Consider the following 15,767-nt stretch of genomic DNA (forward strand, 5'->3'; position numbering starts at 1 on the left):
AGTTGAAATGCATATGTGTATGGGAAATAAAATTTAAAATTTGCTATGTGAAGTTTAGCTGTGAATTCTTCCTGTACTTGTAATTAAAAATTATGTCAATTAAAAATGATTGAATCTGCTATTAACAGTTCAAATAAAAGTGAAGTTGTAGTCTAACAGATATTCTCACAAGCCTTTAGGAAACTTGATTTAAAACTTGAAGCTTTGAGTAGCATCTGTGTTTGAAACAAATCTTGAAAATGCAAGTCTTTTTATTTTTTTGTGTCAATTTTTGATGTGTGGTTTCTTTTCCTGAAGATTCCGCAAAATGAACAAGCGTCTGGTTCCCAGAAGACCCCTGAGTGCCTCCCTGGGCCAGCTAAATGAGGTGGGCCTACCTTCAGGAGCTATCCTCTCGGAGGAAGGGGGAGTGGACTTGCCCAATAGGAAAACCTCTGCTCTGCCAAATGGAATTGTGTCAACAGGCAGCACGGTGACGCAACTTATTTCTCGAGGGACTGACTCCGGTTATGAAACTGCTCTGAAGCCAGGGAAGATGGACCATCTGAGTAGCAGTGCCCCTGGATCCCCTCCTGACTTGTACGGATTTTCCTAACTGTTGTTCAAAGTGTCATGTGTGTAAATATGCAGTAGAAAAAAAGTAAACCCATTCTCTAGAAAAGAAACAGAAAAAGGTTTTTGTTTGTTTTGTGGGTTTTTTAAAGTTATTAAAGATTATAGTAGAAAACTAAAGCTAAAACTCTAAACTGCTTTACTTCCCTGTTTGCTTGTATTTTAATTGGAGGGGATGTAAGCCTTTAGAAGGTGGAATATAGACAAAGAGCGGTGTTTTAAAGTACAGTGTGCTATAGCAGGCCTTAATGAGCAGTGCCATCTTTCTATTTTGTAGGCTGGAATCTGTCCCCAAGAGCTCTATTCCTGCCTTACCAGTCAACCCTCATCCAGTGCCCTCTCGGGCACCAGCAGATCTGCCTTCAGTGTCTGTCACCAAGCAGTTGCAAATGGTACCACGAGGGTCTCAGTTGTATAATACTCAGCAAGCAGATATGTTTTATCAAGATCCTAGAGGAGCTGCCCCACCATTTGAGCCAGCACCCTACCAACAAGGTAAATTTGACACCAAGCTCTCTATCTTTCATCTTCATACTGATTTTATTCTTTCTTCCCACTCTGGTATTTACTTAAGCTCTTCAGTTGTAGCTTTCTTGCATATCACATGGACTATAGGCAGGAATGTGGTGATGACATAATAAAATGGAAATTGGCAGGCTTTCTGTGTCTTGGCTGAGGACTCTAATGCAAGTGAAAACAGAGGTTTGTATCTATCCAGTGTAGCAAATCCTTCTTTCTTCAGTTCTTCTCAACTGGGCTAGATCAGGATCTACTATGGTAAACCTGAATTCAATTTGACTCAGGGAAAATGGAAATAAAGCTTAACGAGCAGCGGGGCTTATGCTTGAGGGATGAAAGTACTTATGTCCTTAATGAAAGTGTTTCAGCAATGTCTGCACATGCATGTGATGGGTAGAGACAAGTGAAATTAGAGAAGGGCTGGGCACAAAAAAGAAAACATCATAAAAAGGGAAATAAGAGGAAAAGCTCTAAGTATAAAGAAACCAAGTGGAGAAAGATAATATTGAAGGGGATTAAAAAAGGAATGGCCATACATAAAAACAGGGAGTGATTCTTATGCAACACAAGGTTGGAGAGAGAAATGACATAAAGTGAAGCTAGTATGAAAGACAAGGAATGAAAGACTAAAACAAGTGGAAAGAACAAGAAAAAGCCCTAGAAAGGAAGGGGGGGGAAGGAAAAAAAACTTGTATTTGATTACTGTGTGCAAATAAAGATCTGAGTTGTCCACAAAATTTAATGCACATGTTGTTGATGAAGTTTACAAATTCATGCATGATTTTAAATTATCCAGAGATCCCAGATAGATTAGTAAAATCATCAGGTGACTGGGAGGTGTGGTCTTAGAAGTCTTTGGTGATTCACTGTGTACTAAAATTTCCTTCTGCTGTTCAAGGGGTGAAAACAAATCTTTAGTTAACTTTAAATTCTAATCAATCCAAGTTTCTTTACACAGGCAGCAGCTCTGATATGTTGGGACAAACTGAATTTTAGTTGCATGGATAAAGATGTACAGGCTAATCTTCAGCTTACTTTTTAGGTCTTGTCTAGCTAAAAGCATTCCTAACAACCTGCAGAGACATTCTAGTGAATTATTTCTGTTCAGTATGCTAGCAGGACCTCTCTGGCACCTGAGGTGGTCTAGGTCTCACCACCTGTTCTCCAGCTACTGTAACCTTTACACCTTGCTGGTATCTTATGTAGATAATTAAACTGTGTCACTTGAACTTTGGATCAACTTCTGCTTTTTCAAGGTTTTTTTGTGGTTAATTGCTGAGTAGAAATACTGGTGGGGAGGCAGTGGGGGCAAACAACAAATGTTAATTCAATTATACCATTCTCTTAATGATATTTTTAGACTTGAGTATTTGAAACAATTCACTTTTGTGGACAGATGTGGTAATCATTTTCTGTATCTTGGTTGTGTTTTTTCTCTTGCCTTGTTTCAGGAGTTTACTACCCCACTCAGTCCATGTCTCGCTTTGTCCGACCTCCCCCGGCAGCTCCTGAGCCGGGTCCACCTTATTTAGACCATTACCCACCCTACCTTCAGGATCGGGTGGTGAGCCCACAGTACACACCGCCACAGCAGTACCCTCCTATGGGACAACCCATCTACCCACCGCACTACGACAGCCGTCGCGTATATCCCCCTGTCCAGCCATATCAGCGAGAGGAGATTGTCCGAGGAAGCCCTGTACCCATTGAAATTCCCCAAGCAGCTGTACCTTCCTACATACCTGAGTCCAGAGACAGATACCAGCAAACAGAGGGTTATTGCCCAGTGGCTCCACATCTCAGTCAGATCAGACCTTCATGCCACAGGGTATGGTTTTTATGTTGTGTTTTTGTAGTTGCTTGAGAGAGAAAATATAAACTACTTGAAGTTGGGGTTGGTTGGTTAGTTGGGGTTTTTTTGGGTTTTTTTTGGTTTTGTGTTGTTTGTTTGTTTGTTTTTTTCAGTAAGGTGATGTTTTTTGTGAGGAATTAGAAGTTTGAACTTTAAGAAAGGGTACATTTGCCAAAGCTGATCGAATACTGGAAGGCAGTTTAGTTACTGATCAAGTCTGCAATTGTAATGATGTTAATATGTAAAAGAGCAGGCTGCTACTTAGTGCTCAAAGTAGAGAAGTGTTGTAACTAATTTGGAAGTCTGATGTGGCCCTGACCTCTCCACCAAAGATTAGGCTGGAGAGGAGCACTCTCTTTCCAGCACAGATTAAATACAGTGGGTGCAAGTAGTCATCTGTACATTCTTATACCGCCCAGCTGTGACTGACCATCTCTGTGCCTAAATAAATAAATATGCAAACATACATCCCTTGATAAAGGAATTGAAAATTCTACTCTTTCAAATTTTCTCTACTTTAACATTGCTAACTGGAGGGTCTTCTTAGTAGAAGTGTGCAAACTTGTTTTGATAAGTCAGCAGCTGGAGTTGAGTCCTGTAGAATAGTTGGATTGACGTAGCTGTCATTCAGATTAAAGGCTCTGAATCACATTGCTGGGTCCAGCAAGCATTTTTAACATAGCCTGTAGATTTATTAGTTTTGAGTTTGAGACATTTGTAGGATGTTAATTCTATTGCAAAATTAATAATAAATGTGTTAACTGTGACTAGGTTATGATCTCTAGAGTCCTACCACTTTCCCCCATTATGACTGAAATGGGGACTTGCCATGCTAGAAAATGTTCCAGTGGAAACTTTGCCAAACTGGAACACAGAGTCATGTTGAGCTACCTCTGAGTTAAAAGATTAGTAGTTTTAAAGTTAGAACCACTGGGTTAGTTGAAAATCTAATCAGTTTTAGGCAAATAACATTCCCTGCCTTTGGGGTATCTTGAACTAGCACTCTGGCCAGCATAGAAAGATGCATGTCCTGTATTGAACATGAAAGTTAATAGATAGATTTTAACAGAGTAATTATTACTTATTATTTTGGTGATACTGTCTGTTCACTCTGTTTTCCTTTTTTTTCAGTATATGGTTCGTATATTTTGTAACACATTTCTATCTTAAATTTTAGCCTCATCCCAGCCTGGATGAACTTCACCGACGAAGGAAAGAGATCATGGCCCAGCTAGAAGAGAGGAAAGTGATTTCTCCACCTCCTTTTGCTCCATCACCAACCTTGCCTCATCCTTTTCATTCAGAGGAGGTAAGCATATTTTGACAAAAATGTGACTTACTAGCATGTTTAGAAAATACTTTAGAGTTTGTGCTGATAGGTGAAGACAAGAAATTTAGAACAGTACAGTATTGGCAAGTGTTGTGTGGGTAGATTTTGTGTTCCAAGTGGGAAGCCCTTATAGTGCAGTCTCCAGTCTCTCAGTTGGCTGTTGATGCTCTGATTTACCACTGATCCTAAGTTATCTGGTTTTTGTGCAATCAAGAGAAGTAGTTTTGAACCGTTATTAATTGAAGTAGTCAGTCTTCACTTTACTGGACTTTGCTTCATTTGCTCCTGACGTGTTTAGAATTAAGTTACAGCTTGATAGAGGATTATTTTTTTAAGGTCAAAATATCACTTTCATACTGGCCAAGTGAATAGTCAGCACTGGGAGTGTAGCCAGGTGATCAGAATTTCACACATTTCATGCTTGCCATGGCCCAATTCCAAATGGTGATGTATCCGATAAAAAAAATAATCCTGCTGGTGTTTTTCTTCAAGTTCACTCCTGTTGAACTAAGTAATGGTGGCTGTGAAGCTGCTTCTTCCCTTTACTTACAGAACCAGATTTTTGTTTTTGTACAGTACTTGGATGAAGACCTGAAGGTAGCTGGGAAATACAAGGGAAATGACTACAGCCAGTACTCTCCCTGGTCCTGTGATACCATCGGCTCCTACATTGGAACCAAAGATGTAAAACCCAAAGACGTGGCAGCAAGGAGTGTGGAGATGGCGGTATGTAGTGAGCAGGGGAACTCAGAAGAAAAGATGATACCTCTGGGTTTGGAGGCACTCTTTCATTTGCTTTCCAGGATGGTAGTAGTGCTTGTATTTAAGCTCAAAGTTGCGCTATGGTCAAAGAATGCATTTGCGAGCGTGTAGAGTGCCTTGTTTTCAAATTATGAACAATCCTACATCTGTGTAGCTGTTTTAAAATTCTGGATATAGATGCAGGCTAACCACTCTGCTCTAAAGCCATGCAGAGCAAGAGATATTTTGCCATGATTCTTGTGCTTACTTGAAATCCAGAAATTACTCTGTACTGGCAGCTTGTTAATTGAGCATGTCCAGCTGTTGCATCCTGTACTACTTTCTGTCAGAGGGAGATGCTGTAACTTTGTACTGTTAATCTTTTTATGGTGATTGCAACTGCTGTTAACAATGTTACTACGTTTTTACTTGAAGGACTCTTTGTGATTTGTGACCACAAGAATATCCAAAACTTGCATAAAGCTTTTGAGAGCATAGTCCTATCATAATACTGTGCTGATTCTTCTTGAGGGCAATTTCTAATTCTATGCTGTGCTTATTCAGTCCTTCGCTGAAGCTCTTGGGTGTCTGGCTATGATCTTACTTTGTGTTGCTGCATTTTTGCTAGGTCAGTGTTGCAAAAAGAAGGGGCTGCTAGGAGTCATGAACATAGAAGTAAAGAAAGAGGATTCTGAAATGCAGCCACTGTTCTGTTTCTTCCTAGCATTTAAGTATCACTCAACAGCAAGAAGTATGCTGGTAGCCCATGAAGAAGGAAGACATTCAAGTCTTCAAGAGAAGGGACTGTTTAGTCTGAGGGACTATTGTTTTTCCCCTTCATCTCCCACCTGCAAAGGTGTTCTACCATCTTTTATATATTGTCACTGTCAGTGACCTTTCTTTGGCCAGTAAAGAGAGGGGGAGGAAATTTTTATCCAGAATTTATTCTTCTCTGGACAGGTGCTCACCTGTTGCAACCCCTTAACTAAATTATAGGATTTTTCTGTCCAGCTTCTCTTTGCCCACAGGCAGACTTCCCTGCTTCCCCTCTGCCTTGCTGGAATTAAATGCATCTGGTTTCTGTCCACTGAATTGCTTTCCTCTAAGACCTCAAAGCCACTGTATGAAATGGGACCAAAAAGGAGGCTTTCTCACAGAAAAAGCAGAGCAAGAAAAGGCATTTCATTGGCAGCTTTGGGTTTGTTTGTTGGGGTTTTTTTTTGGTTTTTTTATGCAGGTCCTTTTGTTCTGTCCTGTGTGTTTGCCTTGAGTCATAATGCTGTCACGTTTGACCTGGGGAAGTCCTGAGATTACTCAGAATTGGCACATTGCTGTCCAAGTGGCAGTGTTCAGGAACCAACAAACAGCTCTTGTCTTTTATCCCTGCTGCTAGAAAACCATGCAGACAAACTGCAGCTCAATTAAGAGAGGTCATAGAACCAGCCTCCTTTTTTCATTGCTAAACAAAGTGTTCTTCTGCCCCAGAGCTATTTTTCAGATAAACAAACAGGGTCTCTGCTCCTCTTTAGTTCTTGCATTCTCACAGGAAAAAATTCTCAGGAGACCTTCACTGCAGATGGTGCAGTGATTTAATTTGTCCTTTTTTTGTTGTTCATAGAAGATTCCTTTTATCAAATATAAGAATAGTATCATCTGAGCATGCATAATGCTGGTTTTTATGTAGATGACATTGCAACCTCACTGTGTTCCTTCCCCCCACTCAGTAAATGGAAAGAAATTTGGTACTAGCAACCTACAGACTTGAGATTAAAATGTCATTTGTTTTTTTCAGAATTCCAAAGTAGATGCTGTCTACTGCCTCTTTCAATTTCAGCATGTTACATTTCTTGAGTTTAGCTCTCAGCTCAGTTGTGACTGCCATTTTCACCCCTTTATTCCTGCCTTAGCTGTGTTATCTTCTCTGTTTCTAGCAATACTTATCCTCATTTTAAGCTTGCTGAGTTTTATTTTAATTTTAGACCATACTGAAGTTTTTAGCCTTTATCTAGTCCTCTTTGTGTAGTAGCCCCACTTACCTTGTTCTTTTTGCTGTACACAGCACTGTGCTACAGTTTTATTTCTTTAGCAAAGTCTTAACTTGATTTTGGCGGTTCTTACCGTATTACGTTTTCTGGCAGCCAGCAGATAGCTTTCCTATTTAACTAAGCGCTTTCCCCCTTTTTTTTTTTAAATTGAGTCTGTTTATTTTCGTTATGATTTTGTGTTTATCTGGATGTGATGATTATTCGGGAGAGGGTACATTTTATTTTTATTCATGGAAACAACCCATTGACTTTTGTTTTTTAAGTTACTTACTCTAGGTGACTTCTCCCATAACTGGCCTAATTTTATCTCAGGAAAAGCTTTGTTAAAAATCTTTATGATAACCTGTTGTCTCTTCTTCTAAGTAACTTAAGTCAAATCTTATCCTGCTAAATCAGGCTTGTTTGCTGTGCACATATTTTCCTTCATGACCGCTTGGAAAAGCTCTTTGAGTAGAGAAAGAACGTTATCTGTTCGTTTGCTGACCCATTAAAGTGTTAGCCTGAAGCTGAGTTAGAAACCAGGATGTCCCAAGCAGTACTACTTCTTAGTGAAAAATGTGCCTGAAAAGATGTACTAGACATGTCCAAGTAAGCGCTGTACTGAATGATTCCCATTGTGAGTCATCTGCAGACTGTTGGATGATATGGTTCTTGCCACTGGGCTTCAAAGGAATTTCTTTTGGACTTTGGAAGGATTGTGTGTTACTCAGAGAGGAGATCAGGGGGCATCTCTGCCTTTATTCTGGAGGAGTGTTGGTTTTTTTCCCTTCTGTCCCATTAGACTTAACTCTGTCTTAATTTCCTTTTGCTACTGCTCCCTTCCCTTGGATTTGTTTGCAATTAATAATGCAACTATTTCACAGTGGTAGTAATGGTCATCTTAAGTTAGACCATTAGAGACATCACTCCAACAATGGAGTTATAAACTAAAGAACAGGAAGACTGCTTGAAGGATGAAGGAAATAGAGAATACAAGAGAGACATATTGTACTGGTACCAGCTTGTGAAAGGAGTGTGGTTTTGTTAATTTCTGAATAAGTTTTTGACAGTCTTTTCCATACCTTGTCTAGAATGTAGATAGTAAAGCCATGCGTGACCAGCGATTAGACATGCAGAGAAGAGGAGCAGAGACTGGTGATGATGACCTCATTCCGTTTGGAGACCGACCAACTGTGTCCAGATTTGGGGCTATCTCTCGTACTTCCAAAGCGATGTACCAGAATTCTGGTCCCATGCAGACCATGGCGGTTCAGGGAGCTACCACCAAATCAGTCATTACAGGTATGATGTGAGCTCTTGGATTTTGCTGGCTGTTGCTATTTTCTTTAGTGATACAGTGTAGTGCAAGTTGAAGACAGCACCTGTAAACTTGTTTCTTGTCTTAGAAATATAGATGATATATATGTTATGGCACTAAAAATATCTCTAGGTAGGGCTACACTGAGAAGCCTGAAGAAAACGGCTGCCACCACCTCCTGTCCCAGGGATGGGTTTGTGCACATGTAGTGTATGTGGTGATTTGGTGCTGTTCGGGAAACGTTATTTTTGTTCTGCTGGTCCCTCTGAGATGAGGCTTATTTTAAATCTGTTGTAGCAGAATCCAGAAACTTGCTTTCTCAAGTATGTCATGCAAACCCATCATAACAAATAGCTGTACTGCACTCCAACTTTATGGGTAGTTGCTGCTGCAAGCTTAATGCAGCCGTTGTTTTGTGTATTATTAGGCAAAGCAAGTAAAGTAGGAATGGTTTATTTTCTACACATCTTTCCTAATCACATGGACAGTGTGATTGTATATCTTACTTCAAAAGATGGTCTCTTGCTTGAGGTGCACTGAATAATCTCAAGAAAATACTTACTTATATTCCCCAAAACTTCCTTCTAGTTTTTTTTCAGAAATTAACTGCTGGAAACAAAACAAAAACTCATTTACTTAATTCAAGTGGTAACTTTCTAGACTTTGTCACAGGTAGAACTCTGGCCTCCCTGAAAGCTTAATCTTCAAACTGGTGTTAACTAGTTTTCTTAGAATTACCAATCAACACTTGAGTCTTTTAGGAACTTAAGTAATAAAAATAATTGCTCCTATAGTGACTGTAAGTTTGGTTTTGTGTCCCCATCCCCCTGAGTGTCTGAAGTACTTCACAAACTCATGGATTCTGGAAGGCTGTAGCAAATCTTGTTGGACATGCAGGAAGAGTCATGTATTATGCAAATGAGACTGGTCACACGTAATATTTTTGTGTTCATTTCAGCAGAAGAAACATTAAACTTCCTCACTCTTAGAGGGCTGGGCTTCCTGGTTATTCTCTAATTTATTTCCAGTTCTGTGTCTTAGCTGAACTACTTAAAGAATAGTTTTATAGTAATGCAACATGGTTTTCTTTCTGTTCACTGGCAGACTACAGTCCTTATGGAGCTCACGGTGGCTGGGGGGGCTCTCCATATTCTCCTCATCAAAATATATCTTCTCAGGGACGTTTCAATGACAGGTAGGATTGCTTTATTTTTTCTTGGCTTTTTTTAAAGTTTTCTTTATTTCTTTCTGTGCCAGCTAAGTAAAGATTTTCTTGGAAATCTGATTTTTGCTTTTCTGATCCCAAAGGGAGAGACTGTCTATGTCAGATGTGGCTGGTCATGGGAAACAGTTGCCCTCAGCAGAACGAGAGCAGCAGCTGCGCATGGAGCTGCAACAAGTAGACCATCAGATTAGCCAGCAGACACAAATGCGAGGACTAGAGGTTGGTACCAACGTTTGTAAGAGTGGTGAGGGGTAGTTTGGAGAGAGATGAAGCTATTAAAGCTGCTTTTCATCTGTTGATGATGTTTCTCTGACTGTCATGATACTCACTATCCTACTTAATTCTGTGATGCCAGGCATCAGGACTATGGTACAAGTGTAAATCTCTCTGTTTAGCAGCAGAAACTTCCCTGCATTTCTTGACACCGTACTTGAATTTGCACTCTGTGCTCATTCATGTTTGCTTTCATTCTCTCTCTCTTACTCCCCCTCTCTGTTCATCTGTTAGCTAGGAGGCAAACTTGTGGTGTAGATACCTGTTCCTCTTTGCTTTACTGCAACTGAAAATGTCCGATGTCATGTACAGAAAGTTATGACCTTCATCTGTTTCCTGTTTGGCTTTGTGTTGTACCTGTTTCTTCCTAAATAGCATAAGTCACAAGAGTCAAGAAAAAAAAAATTGAAGATATTTAGCTGAAAAATTCAAGCTTAAGATTGTGTCTCCTCTTTTATAAGAAATGTAGTCACTTGCAACATGAGGAAAGATGGAAGTCTGCATTTGTAAAAGAATTAATGAGCTGAAATCTTTGTTTATATTTTGTGAGACACAAGAGGAGGAATGTTAAGGCATGATGAAAGAATTGTTTTAGCAAAGCTTCAGTTACTTTTTTTTCTCCTAGGAAGAATCAGTAAATATTTACCAGAAAACTATTTTAGGTACCTCAGCAACTATTCATATTAATGTTTTCCCAAAAGGAATAAGTGGTGCATAGCAGCTTCTGCTGAAGCTATGGTTACCTAAGAACAAAAGTTATAGAAGAGGGTTCTTGCAGATTAGTTGTAAGAGCTCACACTTCTTTAAGTCACAGCAGTGGTTACAAGTAGCATGCATTTCTCAGTTATTTGAAACCTAACGTGTGTTCTGGTGCTTCTGTTTGGGAACAGGACGAGAAAATGTTTTAAATCTTGCATGTCTGCCTTTGCCATAATAGAAGAGTATTGGAAAGTTGCAAAACCTGCAAGTGGCCTGCCTCTCCTGCTCATTATTGTTGTGATTGTGTCGGTATTAAATCCTATGTAGTTGAGTTTTGAGCCTTGATTTTACCATAATTTGAATTTGTCGGAACTAATCAGTTATTTTGAGTAATAACAGCTTTCAATTTATCTCTTGTGTTCAAAGCAGCAAGCAGATATTTGAAATCCAGGAGGCTTTATTGATTTACCTGTTACAAAATTGTAACAATTGCTTAATTCAGTCTGAGTGTGAAGAACTAGATTATTTTGCTTACTTTTCAAATGAATGAGCATTTCTACTTGCAGACCAGCCAGACGTTCAGCTGTGTGGAGTAGTAGGTAGGGTGTTTAAATGCAGAGCACACACTTAGGGAGTGTTTTGGAGTGGCTGGCATGGTTACTGCTTTTACTTGGCCGGTAGTAACTTGCAGCTTGTGAATGACCGTAGTCACTTGCCCCCCTCTATTCATATGCTTGCTGATCTGGGTCAGTAGAGAGCTGCCTATTGCCATCCACATGTCTTAAGGTATTTTATATGGTTTAGTAATAATACTGGCTCTACTGTAGAATTTGATAAATTCTCCTACTGTTAAATAAAGCCACAGTTCTGCTTATCTGCTGTTATCTTTTGTTCAACAAATAGTTCACAAAAGAGTAGTGTTTTTGTTCACATGCTTAATCTTAGTTTTGAGAAAGGAGAGGAACATGGGGAGAACCCATGCAAATTTACTACAGTAAAAGGCATTTAACACCGCTTGCTTAAACATGAAGAGACTTGTCTGCGTGTAAAATGTTTAAACTTGCATTGGAAGTGATTTCGATTGGGACCTTGCTAAACATGGAGAGAAAGGGCCTTGATTTTGCAAATAAGCGATACTCTTGAGTTATGGCTTAGAGCTCTTTCTGTGCTTGGTGTGTTGTGTGCTCAGTTGTGTATGTGCTTGGCTTTATGCATTTAGGCTGTTAGTAACAGGCTGCTGTTGCAGAGGGAGGCGACTACCCTGGCAGGCCAACCACAGCCCCCACCCCCACCTCCCAAGTGGCCTGGGATGATCTCAAGTGAACAGCTGAGTTTGGAACTTCACCAGGTGGAAAGGGAAATTGGGAAGAGAACCCGTGAGCTGAGCATGGTGAGTGCTGTGGGGGTGGGAGGCAGAGAGGTGGAGAGCCATGTAGCTAGCCCCAGCCCTTTCACCCTGGCAAAAAGGCTCTCTGCTGAATGACCACAGCTGGAGTCATCCCGCTCCCTCTTCACCTGGGTTTTTTTGTGTTTTTTTTCCTTCCTGAGAATTTTTTTGAAGAATTTGAATTCTAGCCCCTTTAAAATACTCTACGTACGGTTATTTTGTTGCCATTTGAAAAGATGTGTGGCACTGAGTTTGTAGGACACTATGAATCATCTCCAATGTCACTGTGCCATGAGTTGCAGAAATTGCTTTAACATAGAAAACATCATCTGCAGGTACAGGCTAGCGTTCAGAAGTCTGTGTGCTGTTACAGTCTATGGTCTTTGCTCGTTGTTACAAGAATTATCCCTTCCTTTTGGGAAATACTGTGTCCTGAGAGGATGAGCATATCCTACTGAGTCTGTTTTCTTGTCTCATGGCTTTTGTGGGTTACACTGTATGGCTCCAATTTACAGGCCTTCATCATCGATCCTGAAGGATGAAGTCTCAAATTCTTCTAACAGAATGTTAAACAATTTTTCTTATGTCCTTTTTTTAAAGGAGAGTCAGTCTTCACTGGATTTAAAAAACAAACTGGGCACCACTAAACAGACAGAAAATGGCCAGTTAGAACCACAAAGCAAGGTTCCAGCTGAGGACCTCACACTGACATTCAGGTAACGTGAGTCTTCAACCTTTCTTTGTATAACAGGAGAATGACTTAATCAGGGTTGCTCTGGTATATGAATAATACCACTTGCCTCACATGGTCTCTGATGCGGAAGCATGTACTATGAAAAGATTACTCAAGTTTTTATAGTGCAAGCATTAATTAAGGACCATTTCAGCTGATAGTAAGTGGCATGAGACTGTGTATCAATTAACACAACAGAAGAATTGCAATGTTTGTAAGACCAGAAGCACATCTAAGTATTGGATGATTAGTAGGGAGGAGCAGAAGATAAACAACAACCATAAAAGAAATCTTTATCTGCTGTTTTAGTTTCAAAGAAATGTTCCAAATGTGAGAGGAAAGTTATTCCATCCCACTAAGGTTTGTGATGTGGGTGTTGTCTAGGAAGGTATGTAGCTTTGAAACAAAGTTCACTTCTATTTGTAGGCAGTAATTTTTATCTGTGTAGATGCTGGGATTGATTTGAACTCACACTTGATAGTCAAGGTCTTGGCTGGGAATGCTGGAAACGTACACAGCAAGCATTTTCAGATGGCTGCAAGTATCTGCATGCATTCAAACTAATACTTTGAACAGAAAAGCTCAGATGTTTCAATAAGTTTACCTGACTTCCTGTGAGTGGTTTGGAATCTGAATATTTATTCAGAAAACATGCCCCTCTCAATTGCTTACGAAGTCTGCACTTTCTTCCTATAACCAATCCTTGAGTTCTGCTCTGCACCATTAGACTGAGGCCTCCAGAGCGGAAACTAATTTTTCCATATGAAATTCTGGAAGAAATTAAATTGAAACAACTATTTCTTTTTTAAATAAAAAAATATAAAGACAAATGATCCAGATAAGTTAAATATTCTAGAATGTGTGTGTTGTACAGATTGATACTGTACATCTTGTAGCATATACTGAAATATTTAGCAACAAGTAACTAATCTAGAACCCTAAAAATATGTAGTGTTGCTTGTTTTCAATTAGCCTTACATTCTTTTTCTGATAAGTGCCTGCAGCATACCAGACAAACATTTATTGTACAAGACAAGTCTTTACATGTTTACATATGTTCGCAACTGGTCATTGAGATGCTGCAGCAACAAATATTGAAGTCCTTGTACTTAAAATAAATGAAAAATCTCAGTAATTACTTCTCTTCACCCACTCCCTCTTTCTCCTCACAACTTTCTTTCAGCAGTGATGTTCCAAATGGATCAGCCTTGACACAAGAGAATATTGGCCTTTTGTCAAACAAGACGGCATCTCTCAGCCTGTCAGAGGATCCAGAGGGAGGAGGAGACAACCACGACTCCCAGAGACCGGGAGTTACACCCACATCTGCTCCATGAAGTGAGGCCAGCATACCCCAGAGTTTCTTTTGCTGGGGTGTTGGTAGCTTCCGTCATGTTTTTTTCCAGGAGTGATTGGAGAAACCCAGGAGCAACAGCAGTAGCAGAGCAGCAGGTCCAGAGGCAATGTGCACAAACACAACTACTAGAAACAAATCCTGCACATAGTTCACATTAACGCATTTTTTAATTAAAAAAAATGAAAATTAGCAGTATCTGCAAGCAATTCAAATTAAATTTGTTTTTGTTCTGTGAATGAACTTTATTTTAATAACTTTGGACGCCTTGGATCCCAGGGCTTAAAAAAAAAGATATTATATATATACTCTGTTTGATTAATTGTATGATCTTAATGAAGTAGGTTTTTTCTTTTATTTTGGTATTATTACATACCCAGTGCATAATTCCTTATCACCTTAATTTCTCAATGACTAGAACAACCTGGCCACTTCCTTGTATGGTTTAAGGGTAAAAAAAGGAATGAAGGTTGGAGAGTAGCTGTGAATTAGTGTCAAAAGATGTGCAGCAAACTTCATTCTTGAAACAATTTCTCCCATTGTGGCTAGGAAATGAGCCCTAGCTTGTGCAAGACTGCTTGCTTAAATTATTTAAGTTTAAACTACAAGTGACAGAATCTTTGCAATGTAATGAGTGCAGTACTTTTTGTATGTCCCAGCACAACGTGTGTGATTAAAGAAGATAACAAAATAAGTGTCCAACATACGTTATTTTATTTGAAGGTTGTTGGCCTTTTATTTTCTGTTGGGACTAAAGAGGTCAGCAGAATGCAGACCAGTGTACTATGGCATGGGTGTTTCTGAAGCTGGTTATCTGAGGCTTGTGGGAGAGAGGCTTAACTAACTTAGTGAAGGTTCTGCAGCCATGACCAAGGCAGAATCTATAGAAATAGGAAGTAGAGAGAACATAAGGTTATGCAGTTGCTGGAAGGATATTAACTGCCAATGAGCTGGTGAAGCATGTTAGTTCATCCAGTGTTTGTTGGGTTGGTTTTTTTTACCCTTTTCACTATGCCTTCAAAACAAACTTACCCAAAGTCCACACAGTTAAGTTGATGCAGAGAGACTTACTGACCTCTCTGCCCATTGAAACAGGTCTTTTCATGTTTGCCTCCTTCTCAGCAACTCTTGCCTTTGTTTTTTCTTCATTGCTATTTTATTGTTATTAAAAACTTAATAATTTGCTCTGTATCTTGATTTGTTTTTTCTTTGTTCAGTGGTACATCAGTTATTTAATTGTAATGCTATTGTGAGGGCCTTTTACTGAAGGAGACCGATATATTTGATTTGGGCACATCAATGATGGCAATATTTAAAAAATACAGGGGAAATTTTATTTCTTTTTTCAAGTTGGCATTATTCAAGGTCTGTGTGTATTGGAATTCGACACCTCAGAATCAATCTGCAGCTTGCCTGCCACTACTGCAGTGAATCTTTCTTAGATTCCCCTCTCAGAGGGGAAAGGTTGAATCAAAATGACCACTTAAGGTACTGCACAGATCCTGTCAGAAGTAGCCAGAAGTGCTGAAAAGGAACTTTTGCTTGATAGATCTAGCATGCTGCTTCTCCAAGTAGAAGCTTTGTAAGCATAAGTTGGAGAAACCATAAGCTTTTACAGATGTTTTCTTTAAAAGTTAAAGAAATGAAAGAGATTTCGTTCTTGCTGCACATTTTTTGGTTCTTTTGACATGCACCGGGAT

At 39.5% G+C, this 15,767-nt stretch overlaps 1 protein-coding gene across 1 annotated transcript; it reads left to right on the forward strand.

Moving 5' to 3' along the window:
* The first annotated feature begins 304 nt into the window (after positions 1-304).
* On the forward strand, positions 305-14,417 carry LOC104459327 (roquin-1-like). Its single transcript, XM_010086160.1, has 10 exons — positions 305-579; positions 890-1,107; positions 2,583-2,959; positions 4,161-4,292; positions 4,890-5,039; positions 8,170-8,380; positions 9,501-9,591; positions 9,705-9,840; positions 12,581-12,696; positions 13,897-14,417. The coding sequence occupies exons 1-10, from the start codon at positions 308-310 to the stop codon at positions 14,048-14,050; spliced, it is 1,857 nt and encodes a 618-aa protein (XP_010084462.1). The 5' UTR covers positions 305-307; the 3' UTR covers positions 14,051-14,417.
* Positions 14,418-15,767: the final 1,350 nt, after the last annotated feature.

The sequence above is a fragment of the Pterocles gutturalis genome, unplaced genomic scaffold, assembly GCF_000699245.1.
Source record: "Pterocles gutturalis isolate BGI_N339 unplaced genomic scaffold, ASM69924v1 Scaffold51740, whole genome shotgun sequence".
NCBI lineage: Eukaryota > Metazoa > Chordata > Aves > Pterocliformes > Pteroclidae > Pterocles > Pterocles gutturalis.

What these genes read in the sequence shown, in the direction of transcription:
- LOC104459327 (XM_010086160.1), top strand. Translation starts at nt 308, where the DNA reads ATGAACAAGCGTCTGGTTCCCAGAAGACCCCTGAGTGCCTCCCTGGGC. An exon ending in TCAGACCTTCATGCCACAGG is followed by an intron (nt 2,960 to 4,160) that starts GTATGGTTTTTA and finishes CTTAAATTTTAG; the next exon opens with CCTCATCCCAGCCTGGATGA. An exon ending in ATCCTTTTCATTCAGAGGAG is followed by an intron (nt 4,293 to 4,889) that starts GTAAGCATATTT and finishes GTTTTTGTACAG; the next exon opens with TACTTGGATGAAGACCTGAA.